The sequence below is a fragment of the Scylla paramamosain genome, chromosome 33, assembly GCF_035594125.1.
Source record: "Scylla paramamosain isolate STU-SP2022 chromosome 33, ASM3559412v1, whole genome shotgun sequence".
Lineage (NCBI taxonomy): Eukaryota > Metazoa > Arthropoda > Malacostraca > Decapoda > Portunidae > Scylla > Scylla paramamosain.
The window spans coordinates 14,352,226-14,372,091 of NC_087183.1; the positions used below are offsets into that span (position 1 = coordinate 14,352,226).

Here is a 19,866-nt window from a genome sequence, read left to right on the forward strand (position 1 = left end):
TAATTACACAAAGTAAGAAGAAACTTCATGTCACCTCATTTAGGATCCTTAGGAAAGCGAAAAAAAAAAAAGGACAAGTCCTTATTCCACTTGGAGTTATTCGAACAGTACATTGCTGATCATGAGCGAATACCCAAATTGGCATCATAAGTGAGGTTGAAAACCAACGTGAGAGGAAAAAGCGCGCTTCTACCCACGCTTTCAAGAGCGACGCCTGGGTGTTTTATCTCTCGGGCCGCGCGGCTTGGCAGCGCTGCCTTCGCGCGGAGACCAGAAGCAAAATATATCGGTTGGAAAGTACAGATGTCTGTCAAATCTTCAGTCTTCACCAACGTAAATATAATATTAAACATTAGGCATTCTTAAAAAAAAAAAAAAAAATTTTCCATCACAATTTACTAAAAAGCACTCTAGTAGAAGCAGGTAGCGACGTGAAGGATATTATCAGCTGGCAACTCGGCTCAGCTGTCTTGCACCACCAAGGGAAGCGTGTATGTCAACAATGGGAGAGAGGCTCAGGGGGGCAGGATTCTTCCCTCCATCCTTCAACCTCATCCCTACCACACCATGAACACCACACGTCCTGCTTCACACCTCCTCCACCTCTCTGTGGCTCCTGGTATCAAGTCATGGAGTATTCTTGTGGGTAAGATACTAATCAATCTGTACTTTTATCTCACAGGTGTGGACTTGCTGGGGGCTTTGAGTTTTCGTGAGTCATTTTCGTATTTAGCATGCTGGGAAAGTGACATACGCATTTAATAGCGTGAATATGTTTGTAGTGCAGGGTTGTATTGTAAGATTTTGTTTATTCATCTTGTCATTTCTTATCTCATTGGACTTGTTATTGGAACATAGAGTCTTGGAATGCCGTGGAATCTCATAATGGGTAAAGCCCACAGACTTTAATACGCCAGCATGGGTGTTTTGTGGATTATGGAAAGAGGGTAGGTCCAACTCGGACCATTCTGAAATACCAACTCGGACTGTCATCTCAACTAGCTTTAACCATTCTGAACGCAAGTGTTTGGCGGCCTATCCCATACAATTTTCTAGATGTGGTTATGCGAGGTTGTGCCGTTCAGTGGGATAGGCAGTTTGGAGGAAAGTCCAAGAACTCGCCTCACAGTCAGCCTACATAAATGACAAAGAAGCATACATATTTTTAAGACATTTGCTGTTGTTACCATACATGCCTGCAGAATACATAGAAAAACTATTTTTAAGATGTTATAGAAAAGGAAATGGGCCACAACGTCTATTAAATATTTTAGAGTACATAAATACTGTGTGGATGAGGTCTGAGGTGTGGCCTCCCACTGCTTGGTGTGTGATAGCAAGTAGTGTCAGAACAAATAATGATGTTGAAGGTTGGCATTATACACTTAATTTGAAAGCATGCAAAGGCCAGCTTAATTTCTATTCACTCAGCATTATTGTACAATGAGGCAAGGCTCATAACATTACAAGTGTATTTATTAAATGATGGAATGGTATTCCAACACCAAAACACAAAATATACCAAGCATCATGGACAGCTTGTAAAACTTTGGGTCCATTTTTCTAATGGCCACAGATCAGCAAAAAACTTACTGAATGTAGTTTCTCATTACATTACTGCAAATGTGTGAATGTTATTGTCTTAATGTTTTACATGAATTTTATTGTTTAATTCTGAGCAAAAATATGATACTTTTTCAAATCGTAATCTACATGATGAAGAAATTAACAGTGAAATTAATAAACCCTAATCTAACTTATCCTTCAAAAGAAAATGTTAATATTATTTCAGTGTTATCCCAGAATCCTTCTTAAACTGTCATGCTTACGACTCTCATAGGAGTTAAATGCTGCTGGGACTAATATCCTGTTGTGGGTGTTTTTCTCCTCCAATAGTGCAGAATCCAGGTTTTATGTGAATATTCTTTGCCTACTAATTTCTGGACAGTGACTGTTTATTTCTGGGCTAAAACAGGATGTTTTAAATCATGAGATACACAATTGAAGGGATGAGTAATGAAATTAATGAACTGAATTAACTGGATGGAAATGCTATTGTTCTTTTAATGTTATCCCAGAATCTTTATTAAGCTGTCACTAGAATCATTATTTGGATTTGTTCAGGTGATAGTTCTAAAGGCTGCTGGAATCAACAGGCTGTCATGTATTTTTTCTCTATTGATTTCTTAGGTTGATGAGGATCTTTCCCTTGATCACTGTTGCATCTTCCAACCATCAGTTTCACTACATACTGAACCCTTGTCAAGCTGTCACTAAAGTCATGCTACAGAGATTGATACAGTTCCATAGGTGTTCTTCTCCGTTGGTAGGGTTAAACTGTCACTAGAATCATGGGAACACCCTTGAAAAACTAAAACCTTCAATTGGAGTCTGTTTAAAGTTGTGGAGGTAAGATGCAGAAATGCCTAGGAATGTGATTCACGGCTTTTGGTATCTAGTGAGATGTCATGCTCATCAAACATGCTAGTGTCTACTCAAGCCACTATAACCTTGATTCAGCTGGTAATAATTGTATGTGTGTAGTGTCCCTTTAGGCATTTAATCACATGGCTGCTCTTTATTATTGGGAGATATTAGATATATTAGAAATTAGCTTAGCCACCAGGGAAACATTAGATTGATTAGAAGTTACCCTATCCACCAGGGGACAAGCCAAGCCGGCTTGGTGCTGGTCCCAAGCCTGCAAAAATAGGTAGGATTGCCATCAGGAATAGCATCCTGCCCCATAAAACAGCCCGCCAAAACCCAAAATCAGACGAGCCAATCATAAATAACGCACTGACACATCACTCTAATTCTGTGACTGGACAAGGGCTACTGCACCTGGAGCGAGTGCAGCTAAAGAAGATAGCTCAGAAAGGGTCTGCCATCTTAACATTAGATCTATAAAGGGGAGAAAGAGAGAGGTAGGAAAACTTACGGAGAAGAGGATTATCAACATACTGTAAAAATTAATTACAGCAACACACACAAGCTGAGAAGATTAGATAGATTAGAAGTTTGTTTTTCAATGACCATATGTATAGTTATGCCACTATAAGTGTAAATTTTATACATTTTTACTTGTTTATTTTTCAGGTATCATCTCCATTGGATTAGGAGCAGCATATTACAGCCCTGGTGAGTATGAATGTCACAGAAAACTAGATGAATAACACAAATAATATGCTTTAATGATGATTCCTAAGTGCTGTAGGGTGAGTTAGTCATTGATGAAAACCCGTCTTCTTTTTTTAAACAGGTATATTAAGTAATCAAAACATTGAGCTGGAAGAATAATGTGTTGCATTGATGATACAAGATGCTGTTATAGATCTGTTATATTTTTCCACTTTTCACTGTTGTAGATTTGTTGATTTTGTTTTACAGATGAACACATTTTGTTGAAAGCTGCTTATCTCATTGGCTGCCTCATTCTTGGGCTCACCTTCCTTGATGACTGGGAGGTAAAGTTCTTGTTTATTTTTGTAATTTTTAATAATAAACCAGGAAGCTATTAAAGTGTGTAAGGTCAAGGCAGTTTCTTTTCTAATGTAATGTACTGTACATAATGCACACCTTTGGAGCATCATGGAAATATGAAAATTACAATATTTTCAGTTCTTCACCATCAAAAGCAGGATATAAATCATGAATACTTGTTGGTTTGACAGGATTGTGTATTTGACAAGGCTCAAGGTAAAGTTACACTGACACGCTACAATTGGTGCCAGCGGTTGTTTGGATCTTGGTTTACTGGCAACAGTCTGGAGCTAGACATGTCCTCTGTCATGGCTGTGAGGGTTCTACCCACACAAACAAGGTCAGCCTCACATTACATAATTAAACACAGTTTTTTGCCATCTTTAGTTATAATCATTATGGCAACCCTTTTTGCAACATTTTAAGATATTGAGATTAAAATTATAGATCATATAGCCTCTCATAAGTTCAGAGATTCCTGTAGCACTGATAATCTTTTCATATCTTTTCTTCTTGCATCACAGATTGAGTAAAACTCACCAGGTGGTGTTGATGCTGAGGGCTGGTGGCACAGTGGCTGTAGCCGAGACCTGTGAAGGGTCCAGAAAGTGAGTGCTTTCCATCACAGCCATTACCTCATCTTGGGCTGCTCTGTATAATATACTTGGTTGTCTACTTTCAGTGTTGAGGTAGAGATAGCTAGTTCCTCCTACGTAAAAAACAGAGCCTGCTATGTACGTATCACTTCTTTGTTATTGTAGACATTTGACCTATCCTATTGAAGGTGGTGATTAGGAGCTAAAGGAAGTGCAATATTTCAGTGATCAAGAGACACTAGCAAGCAACATTCAAAGCTTCCTGCAGCTTGACCGGGTGGAGACTGTACGCAGCCGATATGAAGAATCATCTGAGAGTGAAGATGATGAGTCTTTCATGATGTATCAGATGCCAGTTGAGGTACAGTATAATTTGATATAATTTTGTTTGATGTAGTATTACTACAGATTCTCACATTGCCAAGTCCAGTTCGCTTTTTCTCACATAGTGAAATCTGGCAAACCACTTGACTAGATAGGTAATGCTGCCTTTTATCTAGATCATAATGACAATATCAGAAGCAACAGGATATAGATTTTCAAGAAACTGAGATAAAAAAATGTTACCTTACCATAGGTTGAGTGCTTGAAGGGAAGTGGAAACTTGGATTTTGAAGACATAAAAGTTGAAGATGAAAATGCTGCAGACCACCAAGAAGGCAGTGACAGTGACACAAGTGAGGTGTTGCTTGATCTTTAACAAGGGACCAGGTTCATGTACAGATAGTTAAAAAAATATTAAAAAATAAAAAAAAATAATATTTCACTTGTGGACTTGTAGCTTTCATGTCAGTTTTTATACTCTCCTTGTAACCTACTTATGATAGAAGCTTACAAAGAAATAACTAAGATAATTAATTTTTTGTAACAGATGTCTTGGAAATCAATTTGTTTGTTTTATTTTTGTACTTAATTTGTGACTTACTCATAAGATAAATGTATACGAGGAAAATTACCAAATTAATAATTTTTTGCCAGGCTTAGGTCTTCAAATTAGTTTAGTTTAAGTATGTGTATTATAACAACAATATAGATCTCTAGCAAAGTGTAATTTTGATTTATGGTGCACAAAAAGTCAAATATAAAATAACACCAAATGATGCTTGGTGCAAAATGTTATGAGATATTTTTAGATATTTTCTAAGATATTTATTTTTACCTTAGTATTTTTGCAGTGAGAATGTGCCTCAGTGATCCAATTATCTAAATTTAAAGGATATGCTTACTATTAAATATAGAAATTATATTTGTATGGATTTTGAATAAACTAGTCATACTATTAAGTAAGGAACATATCCCAATTATCAGATGAACTTTTTTAAAATGAAACTTTTACTTTTTTTACTAATCTCCTTAGCAGTACAAAAAAAAAAAAAAAAAAATTTGTATTAAAAAGATTTTCTCTATTACAGCTGATTAAATCATGAAAAATAGAAAAAGAATATTGATTTAAAAAGTGTATATCAATTGGAAAAAAAATTTAGTGTCTTAATTTTTAAGAATTAAATATGATTATCTATGCATCATTTGTTAGAACTCTAAAGAATATTTCACATATGTACAAAGGTGCTTCTGTGCCTATACAAAAATTGAAAAATTTTTCCAATAAAAATTTTCCTCTGAAATTACACATGATTAAATCATGAAAATTAGAAGGATATTAATATAAAGTATATATCAATCTACAAAATAAAATATGGTTATTATCTATGCACACCTCCTAAGAACTCTAAAGAATACTTTATATACGTATGTACAATGGTTCTGTAAATAAGGGACATATCCCAATTATCAGAGAAAAATTAAAAATTTTTAATTTTTTTAAAACAGTCCTGTACCTGTACAAAAATTCAATTTTTTTTGCAATTAAAAGTTTTCTTCTAAGATTACAAATTAATGAATTATGAAAAGTAGAAGAATATTGATATAAAAAGTATATATGATTCAAAAGTGTTTTTTTAGTCATTTTTTTTTCTTAAAGTTAAATATAGTTATTTTCTATGCATGACTCCTAAAAACTCAAGAGGATATTTTACAAATGTACAATGGTCCTTCTTTAAGCGCATTAACTTGAAGGCTGCTCTGCTGCTGGTTGGTCATTGCCACACTGCAAGGCTGAGGGTGGGGAAAGGCTTAAGACTTGCTACTATGAAGGATGTTTATTGAAGACCTCGTATTTTTCATATTTGTTCTTCCCAGATTGATTCAGCAGTAGTCATCTTCCTCAGGAGTTGATATACAGACCAGAGAAGATTTACTTCACATTTTTTAATTTAAATTTTTTTTTTTTACATAAGATTTCCAGAGATTGTTTACATTACATACAATTCACTTTGCTAATTTTTTTGGAAGGTCTTTTTTTGTTTATTCATGATCCAATACTTGTACAAGAATCACAAGCTTTGGCATTAATCATTTTCAACATGTTTTTTAAAGAATTTCCTGGTCCACACTCATATGTTTTTGGGAAGGGTACTCCTTGACTTCTTTCATAAATTATGTGCATTATCTGCTCCCACTTAACAGGAGAGCAGACTTGTTTTGGGAGTTTCTTCTTCACTTCTGCTGCATTCTTGTAAATCTTGCCATCTATGTTAGAGTGAACAGGAACAAGAGGTTTTTCAACTTTTATTTTCTTCAGAATCTGAAAATACCCATATTATTAGTCACTTTTATATTAAATAATGCGACATTAATGTCTTGCTAAGCAAAGAGTGAACTAGTAGTATTTAAAATGTAAGAAGGATTGAAATTCAAATATTCAAACCACTCTTACCTCACGCATAAAAAAAGATAATTACAGCATGCATGACTGGTCTCACCTCCTGCAGGGGTGCAACAGCTGGACTCATGAGGTCTGTGTGGAATGCTCCAGACACTGGCAGTCTTTTTAAGCGTCGCAGCCGGAAGTCTGATTTATTGGATTCAATGAAAGACAGAGCCTGTGGAAAAATGGAAAAAATACAATCAAATTATTAAAAAAAAAATGTAAGTCCATGGGGAATATATTTCATATTTCAAGTATTTATGAAGTAAATGTTAGTCACTAATGAAAGTACATGGTGGAAGAAAAGGAGCAAGTACTAACCTCATCATTACCCGCAATGACCTTACAGTGCGGATAGAGGTAGTTAGCAATGCGGCAATCAACAAGTGGCAACTCCTTGTGCTGACAGAACTCCTTGGCTACAGAACAAGCAAAGCCCAAGCGGGAGTCTGGGCCATACATGACAGTCATCATGCCACTGGGCACCAGTTCTGAGGCTAGCTGCATTGCTTCTGCTCGAACCTTCACCAGCTGGATTGCTGTTTAGAATTAGTACATTAAGAGGTATAAGCTTAATTATATTTATTACAATCACCACAAGCAATACAGGGATTAGCCTGAAAAGGAAAAGACAATGTGGCATAAGAAAAAGTATATATCATAGCCATTTATATTTGTTATAATCTGTCAGTACAACTCACCATCTTCAAAGGAAAATACCCCAGCAAATGTGAGGGCTGTGATCTCCCCAAGACTGAAGCCAGCCACCCCAACACAGTTCTCAAGGCTGCTGGGCCTCTCTTCTCTCATCCTGTATAGGCATAATACAGATGTCACAATATATATACTAATGCATATTTCCTTAAAAGAATGAAGACATCTATACACTAATATCTTCTCTTTATGTATTTACAATGCTTCCCTGATCCTTTCTGCCTGGACAGCTGCACTCACTTCTCCACAGCTGCTAGAGAGGTGACAAAGATGGCTGGCTGCTGGTGCACTGTCTTGGTGAGGGACTCCAGGGGACCGTGCAGACACATCTTGAGCAGATCATACCCAAGAATTGTTGAGGCTGCCTGAAACATTTCTTCTACACTAGGATATTGAAGGAGGTCTTTGGCCATTCCTGTTAATGTTGTTAGGAGGAAAGGAAACATCACTTTAGAAAATATTCAACACAGAAATTAAGACAGTACTTCTTCCTTTTATGTGAAGAATACATGTTCTGTCTGGGAATGAGACCTTGAATAATGATCTACAAGTATGGAAGTAAGACTCTGAATGGATATTTTATATAAGGAGAGCACCGGCCTAAAGCAATATAAGGGAGAACGAAAAAGGCCCAATGAAGTGTCAATCACTAAAGAAAGAGCCACAATACAAAATTCATAGGAAGGGAAAATAGAGAGTCAGGGAGGGAGTTTCAGGGTTTACCAGAAATAGGGATGAAATATTGACAATACTGGTTAACTCTTGCATTACAAATGCAGATGGAATACAGCCCTTAAACAGCACATGTCCAAGTAAGTTACATCATAGTATGTGGCTCTTAGGAAACCATGACCAACATAGTATGCTTTGGTGTGGAAGACATTAATGTGCAATCAAGTATCTGCTATGCTGTACTCACCTACATACTGAGTACCTTGTCCAGGAAATAAGATGATGGAGGTTTCTCTTGGGTCAATATCAGGCCGCTTGGAGTGTTTGGCCTGACTCTGGCTGGAGAAAGGAGACAATGAGGATCTGTATTTAAAGGCAGTAATCTACAATTCAACCATTCTTTTGTGGATACATTACAGTGAGTGCAAGTTATTAGTCCTTCACACTGTCCCCTACTTGTTTCTCACAGCAGGTGCTCCTCCACCCTGCTTACCTGTATTTACTCTGGTGCGGGTAGGGTCCCTTGGTCCACATGTCATCAGGAGTATCAACAGTGTTGTCGTATTGCGCGGCATTGTCCAGAAGTTCTTTGGGAGTTTCATGAGTGAAATTTTTTTCTATGGATTCCCCCTCTGAGATGAGTGAGTCTTCAGTGCTTTCTCCTGTGTGAGTATTGGACATGTTTTAAACAAGATGTAGCCTGGAACACACATGTCTCTGTCCATGGTTAGCCAGTAGTTCATGGAAATTGAATGCTTAAAAGACATTCTGTGCTTTTATAACTAAGCCCTGATGATAAAGAGAGAAGAATAATGAGCATTTCACATAGAAATGACATTGTTAAAGGTACCTGTTATGTCTTTTCTCCTAAAAGGAATACTGGATGTGGAAAATTTAGGGCACACGGTCCGGAACAAGTAGTGGTCGGCATGTGCTCTGGACTGAAGACTGAGGCGCTGCACCCACTGACGCAACATTGCCTGTGAAGCAACACATTATTACAATCCTGCTATAATACAGGTGGTTCACTCACAATTAAGTTACTTCACTAATTCTCCATGAGAAGGCTAGTATTCTATCAATACGTTGGTTTTAAAATACAACAATAATCTAGTGCTGTCTACAACCAGTCAATCTAAGCAGAAGACAAGAATCGACTCAATATTACAAACTTTAGGCTAGCACAACGAATGCCTACTATACTCACTTCACTAATTCTCTATAACGAGACTGCTATCCTCCACGTATGTTTGTTATAAATACTTCTTTGGGGGTGGAGGAATGGGATAAGTAAAATAGTGGATATCCTTGTCTCTGCCGCCGGCGTGACTGACCAAAACAAACATACAGGCCGTCTCGTCTCTCGGCATTACAGTTGTCTTATTTTTCCTTTTTCTCTATCTCTTTTTCTTCAAGTATAAGTTTTACTCTCTCTACTTTCTTTCCTGGGTGAATTCTGAGGTGCAGTGTATCTGATTTAATTGATTTGTGGTTTTCTCGTCTTGCTTCACTCAAAAATCCAAAAAATCCTCGTGATTTCATAGCATCAGGCATCAGCTGGGTCAGTCATCTGTAGGGTAAGAAGTGCTCCTATGTTTTTCTTTATTTCTTCTCTCTACTTCCTTCCCTTGGTAAATAGTGAGGTGTAGTCTATCTGCTTTGCTTCTTTAATAGTTTCCTTCTGTTGTTTGAGACTAAAACCCATAATCCTTCCTGATTTCAGAACATTTGCAAGGTGAGAATGCCCCCTGAATTTCTGGTAAATGTTTAATCTTTCCCCAGTTTCTGTATTCCGGACGAAATTACTTTTTTTTTTTTCTAGTAGTTTTAAGACCGTTTTGATCTGCTTGCAGATTAATTCAACCCCCCCCCCATCCCCTCAAACTAATGACTTGCAATAAAACCAAAAGAGATTAATACAAAACTGATCGAAATATACCAGAAAAAAATAGCTTGGTCCTCACAAATAGGTAACAACAGTAACACTGACAACATTCCCTCTGAGAGGAATGGCCACCACTCACCTTGGCTATCAGCTGGCTGTCATCACCAACACTTAATCTATCATAACCAAACTAATTTAACCTAATCTAACAAAACTAATCTAACCTAACCAAACTAATCTAACCTAACCAAACCAATCTAACCTAATCAAACCAAACTAACCCAACAAACCAAACTAACCTAACCTAACCAGAATTTAGATGATTTCATGGATATTTAAAGGTTGCATCAAACATCATCTTTGGCTTCCCACTTTCGCTTTTTGTCCACAGCACTGAGTACACAAAATGCACTGGAGTGGTGGTAATAAGGGAGTCTCCTCGAGTTTTCCTCAACTGCTCATCTTCCAGTGCGAGATGACAAACTTCACATGTCACAATTTATTCACTTGAAGCAGAACCTGCCTTTCCTGGAAAGCTTCAAGAGGACCTGTGAAGCCTGCTGTGCCATCTGGATGAGGACAAGGATCCTTACTCAGTGGCTGGATTAATATGTTTGCAAGTTAGAGAAATTGATGCAGGAATACCAGAACCTCAAGAAAAGCTGAAAGAAAGGTGACTTGCAAGTGAGGATTTTCCAGGACTCCCTTGGTGACCTCTTTGACATCAAAGCCAGTGACACACTGGCACAAATGACCATCAAAGAGGATTGTGACATCAAAGCCAGTCACACCCTGGCACAGATGACTGTCAAAGAGGATTGTGTGTTTTATCAAATGCATTGCAAGGACAACACCTCCTGCAGCGTGTCTGGCCCTGATCTCATGACAGCGGGGAGGGATATATATATATATATATATATATATATATATATATATATATATATATATATATATATATATATATATATATATATATATATATATATATATATATATATATATATATATATATATATATATATATATATATATATATATATATATATATATAAGCTGGATCTTAGATATGTAAGTAGGTAGACTGGTGGAGGTGCAGGTCAAACAGGGAGAAACATCATCTTTGTTTTATAACAATTTGTATTTTCTCAGCATCATGGTGACGCAAGATGCATCAGTTGTGCCCAGAGTGAATAAGTTGAAAATCAAAAAAATGAAAAAGAAGAAATCAAAGAAGAAGAAAATAAAGGGAGCTGAGGTGAGCAAGGGACTAACATTGTTCTTACACTCGCCAAAGTTGAATGATGCAATATGAATCATGTTTTGTAATTATTTTAAAAGTTGTAAATACTTTAAGAACGTTATGTCTAGACTATCATATTTATGTCCAGATATGGATAATTACTCTAAAAATTTTCAACACTTTGAGAACATTGTGTCTTAAACTATCATATTTATGCCCAAGTATACACATGATGACAGTACTTTTAATTCTCTAGCAATGTTTTCATATCACATAACTCTGATAGTGTTCATCATTTCCCCAGAACCTTGACTCAGAGAGTGAAGCAGACAAGCTGGATTTGGACGAGAAGATCCACCCATTGTCACACTACATCACCGAGCAGGAGGAGCTTGTGAATCAGATGTTCTTGACTATACGTGGATCCAAGCTGGAGGCCATGCTTCCTCCGGTGCTCAAGGTGGGTGGTGAGCTGCACCTTGACCAGTGGCTGTTTCTTAGTGGATGATTTAGTGTCCTCTCATTATCTTGGTGCCATAAAGCCATGTTATTTTGCTGTATCAATTCAATTATTTTTTAGCATGATAGAGTAAGGGATAATCATTCACTGGAGAACTTTGCATTACGGAATTCATGTTTATGTATTTTGAGACTGCCCTTTTCCACCAGGGGCTGATGGGGCTGAGAGTGTGAATAAGGCATATGTGTGTGTGTGTGTGTGTGTGTGTTGCCTTATCTGAGCCATTGTTGATCTGGTATATAGATAGATTTCCATTACTGTCAAATAATTATGAAAATAAATGTGGGTTGTGATTTTCAGAGCATTCCTGTGAAAGAACTAAAGAGGCTGTGTCTCCATGAACTGCGAGGAATGAGCAAGAAGAGGATCTTGTGTTGCATTAACGGTAAGCAGTCTTTCTCACCCTGTGTTGAAAGGACAAGTTTACTTGATTCTGTAAAGAAACTGTAAAATATGACAGAGATGAAGGAGAGGAGACATGTACACCCCTCACTGTTTTTTGTCAATCAGGTCAGGTTATGGAAGGTTCATCCGGCAGTGAGGACGAAGAGGAAGAAAAGGAAGAAGCCAATGAAGAACAAAACCATAAAGAAGCCAACTCAAAGTAAGTCAGAACGTGCTAGTCATTACAAGTTAGTGAGGGAAGACTAAGAGAATTATGGAACAAATTGTATGAAGTTAATAGAAATCTTTTGCCAGTGGAACAATATATTTTGGTAGTTTTCTACTTATACCTTCTCCAGTTTTATTGATATATTTCTGAGTGTAGGAAAGTATGGCTAAGTGTGTAAATGATGTGTGTGTGAGTGTGTGGTGCTTTGTCTGGGCCACTCTGTGTGGGATTGCTAACCTGATATATATATGGCAAAAGTCCCATCTTTTGGGATCCAGCATGTTGGAAAACCTGATGTTTTGGCACGTTTGCAAAATAGTCTAATTCCCAAAGTTATCAGATATTTGTGCATATTTCCAAAAAGTATTGGCATGTGGCAAGTTTAAAAATGGCACCAGAGTGTCACTATCATCTTCCATCATGTGTAGGTTCTCCTGTGGGTGCAGTGGTGTGAGTGTGTGAATGAGAAAAGAGGAGGAAAGTGAGGAGGAATGAGGAGAGCCAGAGAAAGTTTTGTGGGAGGACACAAGAAAAATCTCAGTTTATTAATCAACTTTGCTGATGCTGAGCTGGTTTGTTTTCTAGGAATAGGCCTGAAAAATTTTGTGATTTTGTGATGTTGGTTATGTTTACTGCAAATAAGTAAATAAATAGTAGCCTGTGTTCTCATTTATTCATTGCTGATATAGCTGATGAAATTCACATCTGATCTTTCGGCATATTCAATGTTTCAGCACCTATTTAATCCTGTAAATGCCAAAAGACAGGAGCTTTACTGTAGATATATACATAGATTTTTATATCTGCTTTGTTTTATACTACAATACTTTTGACTGCTTAGAAGTGGTCATCAAAATTTTATCATAACATTATTCCAGGTTTCCTTAGAAAATCATAATAATATTTCAAGCTGATATGTGAGGGAATACTTATGAGAGAACATGTGTGTATGGGTGGATGGGTTTGCATTGGTTACCAGCCTGTGTACTGAGGGATAATCACATAGAAGAATAAATGTACCAACATTATCAGAAACAACTTAGTGTATTAGTTACCCAGCATGGGACATTATGTAAAGCACTTTCTTTGGTTACAGGGGAGAAAAGAGGAAGCCAAGCGATGAACAACCTCCTGACTATCTCCAGAAGAAAATCAAAGTGGAGCCTGGCACGGAGGACAGCACAGGAAGCAGAGAAAAGAGCGTCCTAGAGCTGCTGGAATTAGAGATGAGGGCGCGGATTATCAAGACCATGCTGGAGAAGGGCGATGATGGGAAGAAAATAACAGAAGATGCCATTGCTGCCGTGATGAAGAGTGCCAAGAAGATAACTAGTGAAGGCACAGGAGGGAGTGAGGAGATGGCTAGTGCAGTGGCTGACTCCAAGGATGATTCACAGGGGAAGAAATTGGACAGAGAGACAGAGAGTGAAGATGAAGTTGCAGAGGAAAGGACCAGGGGAAGGAGGAGAGGTGAAGGCAGGAGAGGAGACAGGAAAGGACATCGTGACTCGGCACATGATGGCAGGAGGGGTTCAGGTACAAGGTCACAGAGAAGGAGAGATGGAAACTATAGTGACGATGGCAGCCGTGGTAGGAGTTCCAGAAAGCAGAAGGAGTCTGATTCATCTAAAACACACATCACAAAGAAGAAGAAAATCACCCGAAAGGAATTTGAGGAGAGGATGAAACGTGCAAAGAAGAACAGGACTTACCGCCAGCGCAAGTCCTCAGAGGATGAGGAAAAAGCGAAAGAAAATGAGAACAAAACTGAAAACACAAAGGAAGATAAGGATGACAAGGATGAAAAAACTGAAGACAAAGCTGATAAAGAGCCAGATGCTCCTCCTGAAGGGAACAGCATTCAGGAGAAGGCAGAGGGGGAGGGTGAGGGAGAGGTCTCTGAGAAGGAAGAAGGTGAAATTGATAGCAATGAAGAGGAGGAAGGAGCTTGTAGTCCAAGTGATATTTCAAGTGCTAGCAGATACTCCTCCTCAAGAAGCAGCAGTAGGAGTTGGTCAAGAAGCTACAGCAGAAGCCCCTCCAGGAGTCCTTACAGGGGACGACAACGGAGAAATAGCAGGAGGACTAGGAGCAGGAGCAGGAGCAGGAGGAGGAGAAGGAGTTACTCTCGGAGCTACAGTCGGTCAAGAACCCCTGAGAGGAGACGCAGAGGTGACCATCAGCCGAGGAGTTTTGACAGGAGAGGTCGAGACTCACCCAAGGCCAACAGCAAGAAGGACATCAAGAAAACATCCCCAGAGGACATCAGTCCAAGCCGGGAGGAAGACTGGGGACACAAGTGTGATATTGAATTTGTGGATTCTGAGGAAGACTTCGATGACAACCCTGAGGCTGCAAAGAAGGATTCAGGAGCTCAAAAGACGCTGCCAGTGAACCGGATAGAGAGAGCAAGCATCAGTTTCTCCCTGCAGAAGAAGCCAGTTGGCATCGCTCAGGGCGTGGATCTAGATGACCTGCCGCTGAAGAAGAAACAGACGAGTGATGACATTGAGGCTCTCAGTAGCATGAAGCCTGCCACAAAGAGTGAGGAAATAGTCATCAGTTCAGACAGTGAAGTAGAGGTGCAGCCTTCCACACAGAGTCCGATGAAACTAAAAGCAGATGGGAAAAGGCTGTCAGAGCAGCTTGTTACCAGTGCTAATGATTCTAAACTAGTTGAACTTAAAAAGACAGATCAGTCCCCTGCTAAAGAAAATACAGGTTTACAGTCAGATCAAGAAAAGAAATTTATCAAGAAGGCTGTCAATTCTGAAACTAAAGGTAAAGAAAGCACAAAAGAGAATGTGGAAGGGAATACTGAAGACTTGAAGTTATCAACTGGTCTTAATCAGGAAATGAGCAGAGAAAAGAATAGCAGTGATGGAGCTAAAATTATTCAGGATATAAGCAATGAAAATATGGAAACTGAAAAGGGAAAACAAGCTGTGGAAAATATAGATAAAGCTGATATTGCTGTTGGTGTAAGTAAAGGTGAATCTCCTGTCAAGGATCCAAGAGACAGTGAAAACATAGATGACTCAGGAAATACAGAGTCAGACAGTGACAGTGCACCAGGAAATCGAAAACAAAGTACCAGGAAACGTGATATTAATCATGATAATGAACCGATGGAAAAGAGCACAAGAAAGTCAAGTACAGGCTCTGTTGATGGTGCAAGTGTTGTATTGAGAGCAGAGTGTAAAGAGAAAGGTGTTAATCTGGAAAAGGATAAAACACAGGATATTAATGCAGCAGATAATTCAAGAGTCAAAGATGTTGAGAGAATAGATGATGATGGCTCAGAGATAAGCGAAAGGAAAGGAACTGATAGTGAACTGAATGTGAATACTGAAGAAAGCTCTGACAAGGAAACAAGACAGAATATTCAACAAGGAGTGGATGTAAAGGATAAGTCTAGTATTCAACCATTAGAGGAGAAGGAGGAGGAAGAAAGAGACCTAGAAGTGACAGATTCTGATCATACTGTGAATATTAAACTCTGTAAGGGGAAAAAAGTGAAGAAGAAAGTAGGAGATGCTTCTGTATTCTTCAAAACAAAGCAGAGAGTGGGAAAAAGTGAAATCTTGACCACCAATGAGCAGGAAGATGCAGAACCTGAAAGCAAAGAGGTTACTTCTATATTTGAAGGTCAGAGTGAGGAAGAATTTTACCAGGGGACAGAGCAGCTTAAATTTAGTGAGGATGAAAAGGATAATGAAGACACAGATGGAAGAGGATCCCTTAAAGAAAAGACTTCAGGTGATTTTTCCAGGGCAGAGGCAGGATTCACACGCAAACAAGTAAAAACCCACCAGAAGATTGAAATGGTCATGCCAGAGAGGTCATGGATGAAAAGAGGGAGAAAGAAAGGAGAAAAAGCTAAGGCTCTCTTGGGAATGGAAAGGACTGGGTTAGTAAAAAGTGTACAGCCTGAAAGTGCTCAAAGTCCCCCTCAGGAAAGTGAGCTGAAGGCAGAGACAAGTCAGAGCTCCAAAGCACAGGAATCCACAGAGGTTGAGGAAATACAAGTCCACAGTCCAGCACTGATAAGTGACATAGAGAATTCCCAGGTGGCTGAGGAATCTGGCCGACAAAAACAAGCATCTTCCTCCCCAAAACAAGACCTAGTAGAAGTTTCCCACATTGAGGCTGAGGACAGAGTGAGGAAAATTGACCACGACACTGAGATCATAGGAGTCATTGAGACGAGCAAGGACACCAGTGAAAACTTTGATGATCTTGGTGGTTCAAGCTGGAGCATGAGGTGGCTGAAGAGTGAGAAGGTGCAGAAAGTAGTGACAAGTAGTAAGATGCTGAGCAGAGTGCGCAAGAAGATCCAGCGGAAGGAAAAAGCGAAGGTAGTCATGGCGGAGAAGGTTGAGGAGGCACAGAAGCCGGCCGAACCGGTCATTCCAGTGATAGGAAGCATCGAGGAGTATGAGCGGCTGTTTGGCACCAAGGTCAAGAAGGATGAGGCGCCCATTGCTGGCTCAGAGTCCCAGGGCATTGCACTGGAGGGCCAGGTGTCTGCTGGTGCCTCACAAGATGACATTCCAGTATCCAAGCCCCGAGGCAACCCAGTGTTTGGGTCTGATGATGATGGTGAGGACAGTGAGGATGAAGCTCTCTGGTCCAAGATCATTAAGAAGTAGTGTTTGGTTGTCTGTCTCTTGTGTTTATTGTTTGTATGTATAGTAGAGGTATGTATGTATGTATGTATGTATGTATGTGTATACTTGTGATATGTGTAATGAATAAAATTAATCATATATCTTTCTTTATATCAGGGCGGTATTCCCACACAGGGTGGCCCAGACAAGACAACACACACACACACACACACACACACACACACACACACATCATTCACAGTCTTAGCCCCATTGCCCCTGGCAGAAAGGGACAGTCTTGTGGCTAACCTTACAGCACTCCAGAGAGAGAAATTACATTTATCCTACAAAACTTATGGAAAATAATGATTTATATCTGACGGAGTTTAATTACATGATTTATTTCTGTGGTGAAAGTTAATAATTTTTGCTATTAGACTTTAGTGACTTAAATGTTGAAGTGACAAAAGGTACTGGTTACTATAAGTTTTGTATGATAATACATTTCTTTTGTAGTCCATTGAAGGTCAGAGTTCACTTCCTGGGAATCCAGTATTTTTCTTGTTTTCTTTGAAGGAGAAAATACAGAGGCAGATAGAGAATTCTAGAATTTACCAGAGAAAGGGATGAATGATTGAGAATACTGGGTGAAAGTAGAAAGTCGTGTGCAGCGAGGCTGCGGGAGGAGGGGAAGCATGCAGTTAACAAATCAGAAGAGCAGTTACCGTGAAAATAGCGGTAGAAGATAGCAAGAGATGTAAAATTGCGGCGATGATAGAGAGGTTGAAGACAGTTAAAGGAGAAATGCATTAGTGATTAACTGAAGTAGGTAGGACATCAAGCAGTTTAACACTTTCACTGCGATATGCATCAACACAGTATTCAAAATACTGAAGAAAAATCATGACAACCTATATACAACGGAAAATAAATACATGGAAAGAATAGCATTGCAATTTGAAGCTAGGATGAAGGAGCAGAGAGAGAGAGAGAGAGAGAGAAATGAACACTTGATAGCTCATGAGCGTCATTCGGGGCCTGGAGCAGGGGGAGAAGTCCCCTCCACTTTTTTTTAAACGTATCCAATGTCCCCCCCTTTTTTTTTTTTTCAGCGGGTATTATAATAAAGGCTAAAGGCTAATAAATAATAATCTAAATGGGTTGTGAGTTTGTGGTCAGTTTGTATTTTTCACCAAAATCGTGTGGTAACGTATAATCCATTAACTATTTATTATTTGTTAATTTGTACGGTTGGAAAGACAAAACTTACCAATAACAAATAACAGCATGGCGCGGGAAGCCGCTGAGCGTGGGCGATTAGTTATTGCTTTCTGGACTGGTAAGTTGTATATCATTCCTTTGTTCCTTGAAATTATACATGGCTGGCAATTCACCGTTTATGTTTTAGTAACCAGACTAGTAGGAAAACTTGAAAATAATTGGATAAATTTTCTCGAAGGGGATTATGAGGCAGGCAGGTTACGATCACGGCCTGCTGAGGTGCACAGGGTTGAGTCCAGCACTGCACAGTGGGGCGGAAAGGTGGACTATTTTCATTAATCCAGCCAGGTCGTTAGGCTTTTACTGTAAACTGGGGCGTCTCCACTGCTGTGTGGGTGCTTAGGCATGACCTGCCCTCCTCCCTTGGAGTGTATTTCACACATGTGAAATGGTTCTTTATGCAAGGAATGTATCTCTGTTACCAGATAATTAGATCACGAAAAGTAGAAGAATATTGATATAAAAAGTATACATCAATCAATGAAGTGTATTGTTTTTAGCCTTAATTTCTTAAAAAAACTTGTGTAACTTCAACTACAATATTTTCACTGTAGTAATGGAGGTGCGGCGCGGAAGTGTTTCGGAATATGTTCCCATTACTCTGTTCCCGCTTATGCTGTGTGAGTGGTACAAATGAAAGGCTGCTAAAAATAAGCTGAATTTTTAACGCTACCTAGAATGAAACTGAAACTCAAGTGCTGGAAAATATACTGGTGTGTATTCGCTGCTCCCTCCCCTCTTTGGTTTCAAGGTTACACGTGTTTTACCTTCAAAAATGCATTTCTATTTTGAAGGTCGCTTACTCTGTGTTATCGAACGTGCTCTTCTCGATGCTGGGGCGAATATGTGGCTTGGCATCATAAATCATGTTGTTGTTTTAGAGAGAGAGAGAGAGAGAGAGAGAGAGAGAGAGAGAGAGAGAGAGAGAGAGAGAGAGAGAGAGGCTAATGTATTCATTCCTCAAGTTCATGTATGTATTATGAAATAGGCTACTACTACTACTACTACTACTACTACTACTACTACTACTACTACTACTACTACTACTACTACTACTACTACTACTACTTTCACTAACCAAGCACTTCGGAACATTCCTATTCCGCCCTGTATCATCCATTCCACACGTCAGGCTTGAGTGGGAGCGATGGTTTATGCAGGAGGGATAACGTAGCCTAGCAGTGAAGGTGATTTAAGAGGAATCTAACCTTGGTGTATGCTCGTTTGAATAGATTTAATGATTTACACCTTAAATAAAAAAAAAAAAATAAATAAAAAAATGCAGAGTGAAAATGAGAATGCTGATATACCCAGAGCACTTAATGACGAAATACAAGAGATGAAAGAATTCTGAACTTGGTATGTACTCCTATGAATATATTTAATAATTTGCACCGTAAGTTAGAAAAGTAAGAGAGAGAGAGAAATGAGATTTCTGATATACTTAAAACACTTAATAACGACATACAAACATAAAAACAAATG

General features: G+C 38.7%; 3 protein-coding genes across 3 annotated transcripts; 2 read left to right on the forward strand and 1 right to left on the reverse strand.

Moving 5' to 3' along the window:
* Window positions 1-438: 438 nt before the first annotated feature.
* LOC135089735 (cytochrome b-245 chaperone 1 homolog) lies at window positions 439-5,704 on the forward strand. Its single transcript, XM_063985715.1, has 7 exons — window positions 439-646; window positions 3,100-3,141; window positions 3,391-3,467; window positions 3,675-3,823; window positions 4,008-4,091; window positions 4,305-4,440; window positions 4,657-5,704. Exons 1-7 carry the CDS (start codon window positions 568-570, stop codon window positions 4,777-4,779), a joined length of 690 nt encoding a protein of 229 aa, XP_063841785.1. The 5' UTR covers window positions 439-567; the 3' UTR covers window positions 4,780-5,704.
* Window positions 5,705-6,328: 624 nt separating this feature from the next.
* On the reverse strand, window positions 6,329-9,283 carry LOC135089734 (probable malonyl-CoA-acyl carrier protein transacylase, mitochondrial). Its single transcript, XM_063985714.1, has 9 exons — window positions 9,277-9,283; window positions 9,083-9,212; window positions 8,726-8,894; window positions 8,480-8,571; window positions 7,801-7,975; window positions 7,548-7,657; window positions 7,168-7,385; window positions 6,902-7,021; window positions 6,329-6,723 (listed from the first exon to the last, which is right to left on the reverse strand). The coding sequence occupies exons 2-9, from the start codon at window positions 9,207-9,209 to the stop codon at window positions 6,448-6,450; spliced, it is 1,287 nt and encodes a 428-aa protein (XP_063841784.1). The 5' UTR covers window positions 9,210-9,212; window positions 9,277-9,283; the 3' UTR covers window positions 6,329-6,447.
* A 271-nt stretch (window positions 9,284-9,554) lies between these two features.
* LOC135089733 (serine/arginine repetitive matrix protein 2-like) lies at window positions 9,555-17,263 on the forward strand. Its single transcript, XM_063985713.1, has 6 exons — window positions 9,555-9,809; window positions 11,267-11,372; window positions 11,662-11,817; window positions 12,178-12,262; window positions 12,388-12,481; window positions 13,587-17,263. The coding sequence occupies exons 2-6, from the start codon at window positions 11,271-11,273 to the stop codon at window positions 17,140-17,142; spliced, it is 3,993 nt and encodes a 1,330-aa protein (XP_063841783.1). The 5' UTR covers window positions 9,555-9,809; window positions 11,267-11,270; the 3' UTR covers window positions 17,143-17,263.
* The last annotated feature ends 2,603 nt before the right edge of the window (window positions 17,264-19,866 follow it).

Excerpts from the sequence above, each read along its gene's own strand:
- LOC135089735 (XM_063985715.1), top strand. The coding sequence starts at position 568 with ATGAACACCACACGTCCTGCTTCACACCTCCTCCACCTCTCTGTGGCT. Across the intron at positions 3,142-3,390 it reads AGCAGCATATTACAGCCCTG|ATGAACACATTTTGTTGAAA; the intron begins GTGAGTATGAAT and ends TTTGTTTTACAG. Across the intron at positions 3,824-4,007 it reads GTTCTACCCACACAAACAAG|ATTGAGTAAAACTCACCAGG; the intron begins GTCAGCCTCACA and ends CTTGCATCACAG.
- LOC135089734 (XM_063985714.1), bottom strand. The coding sequence starts at position 9,209 with ATGTTGCGTCAGTGGGTGCAGCGCCTCAGTCTTCAGTCCAGAGCACAT. Across the intron at positions 7,386-7,547 it reads GGTATTTTCCTTTGAAGATG|CAATCCAGCTGGTGAAGGTT; the intron begins GTGAGTTGTACT and ends AATTCTAAACAG. Across the intron at positions 7,022-7,167 it reads TCATTGCGGGTAATGATGAG|GCTCTGTCTTTCATTGAATC; the intron begins GTTAGTACTTGC and ends ATTTTTCCACAG.
- LOC135089733 (XM_063985713.1), top strand. The coding sequence starts at position 11,271 with ATGGTGACGCAAGATGCATCAGTTGTGCCCAGAGTGAATAAGTTGAAA. Across the intron at positions 11,818-12,177 it reads TGCTTCCTCCGGTGCTCAAG|AGCATTCCTGTGAAAGAACT; the intron begins GTGGGTGGTGAG and ends TGTGATTTTCAG. Across the intron at positions 12,263-12,387 it reads GATCTTGTGTTGCATTAACG|GTCAGGTTATGGAAGGTTCA; the intron begins GTAAGCAGTCTT and ends TTTGTCAATCAG.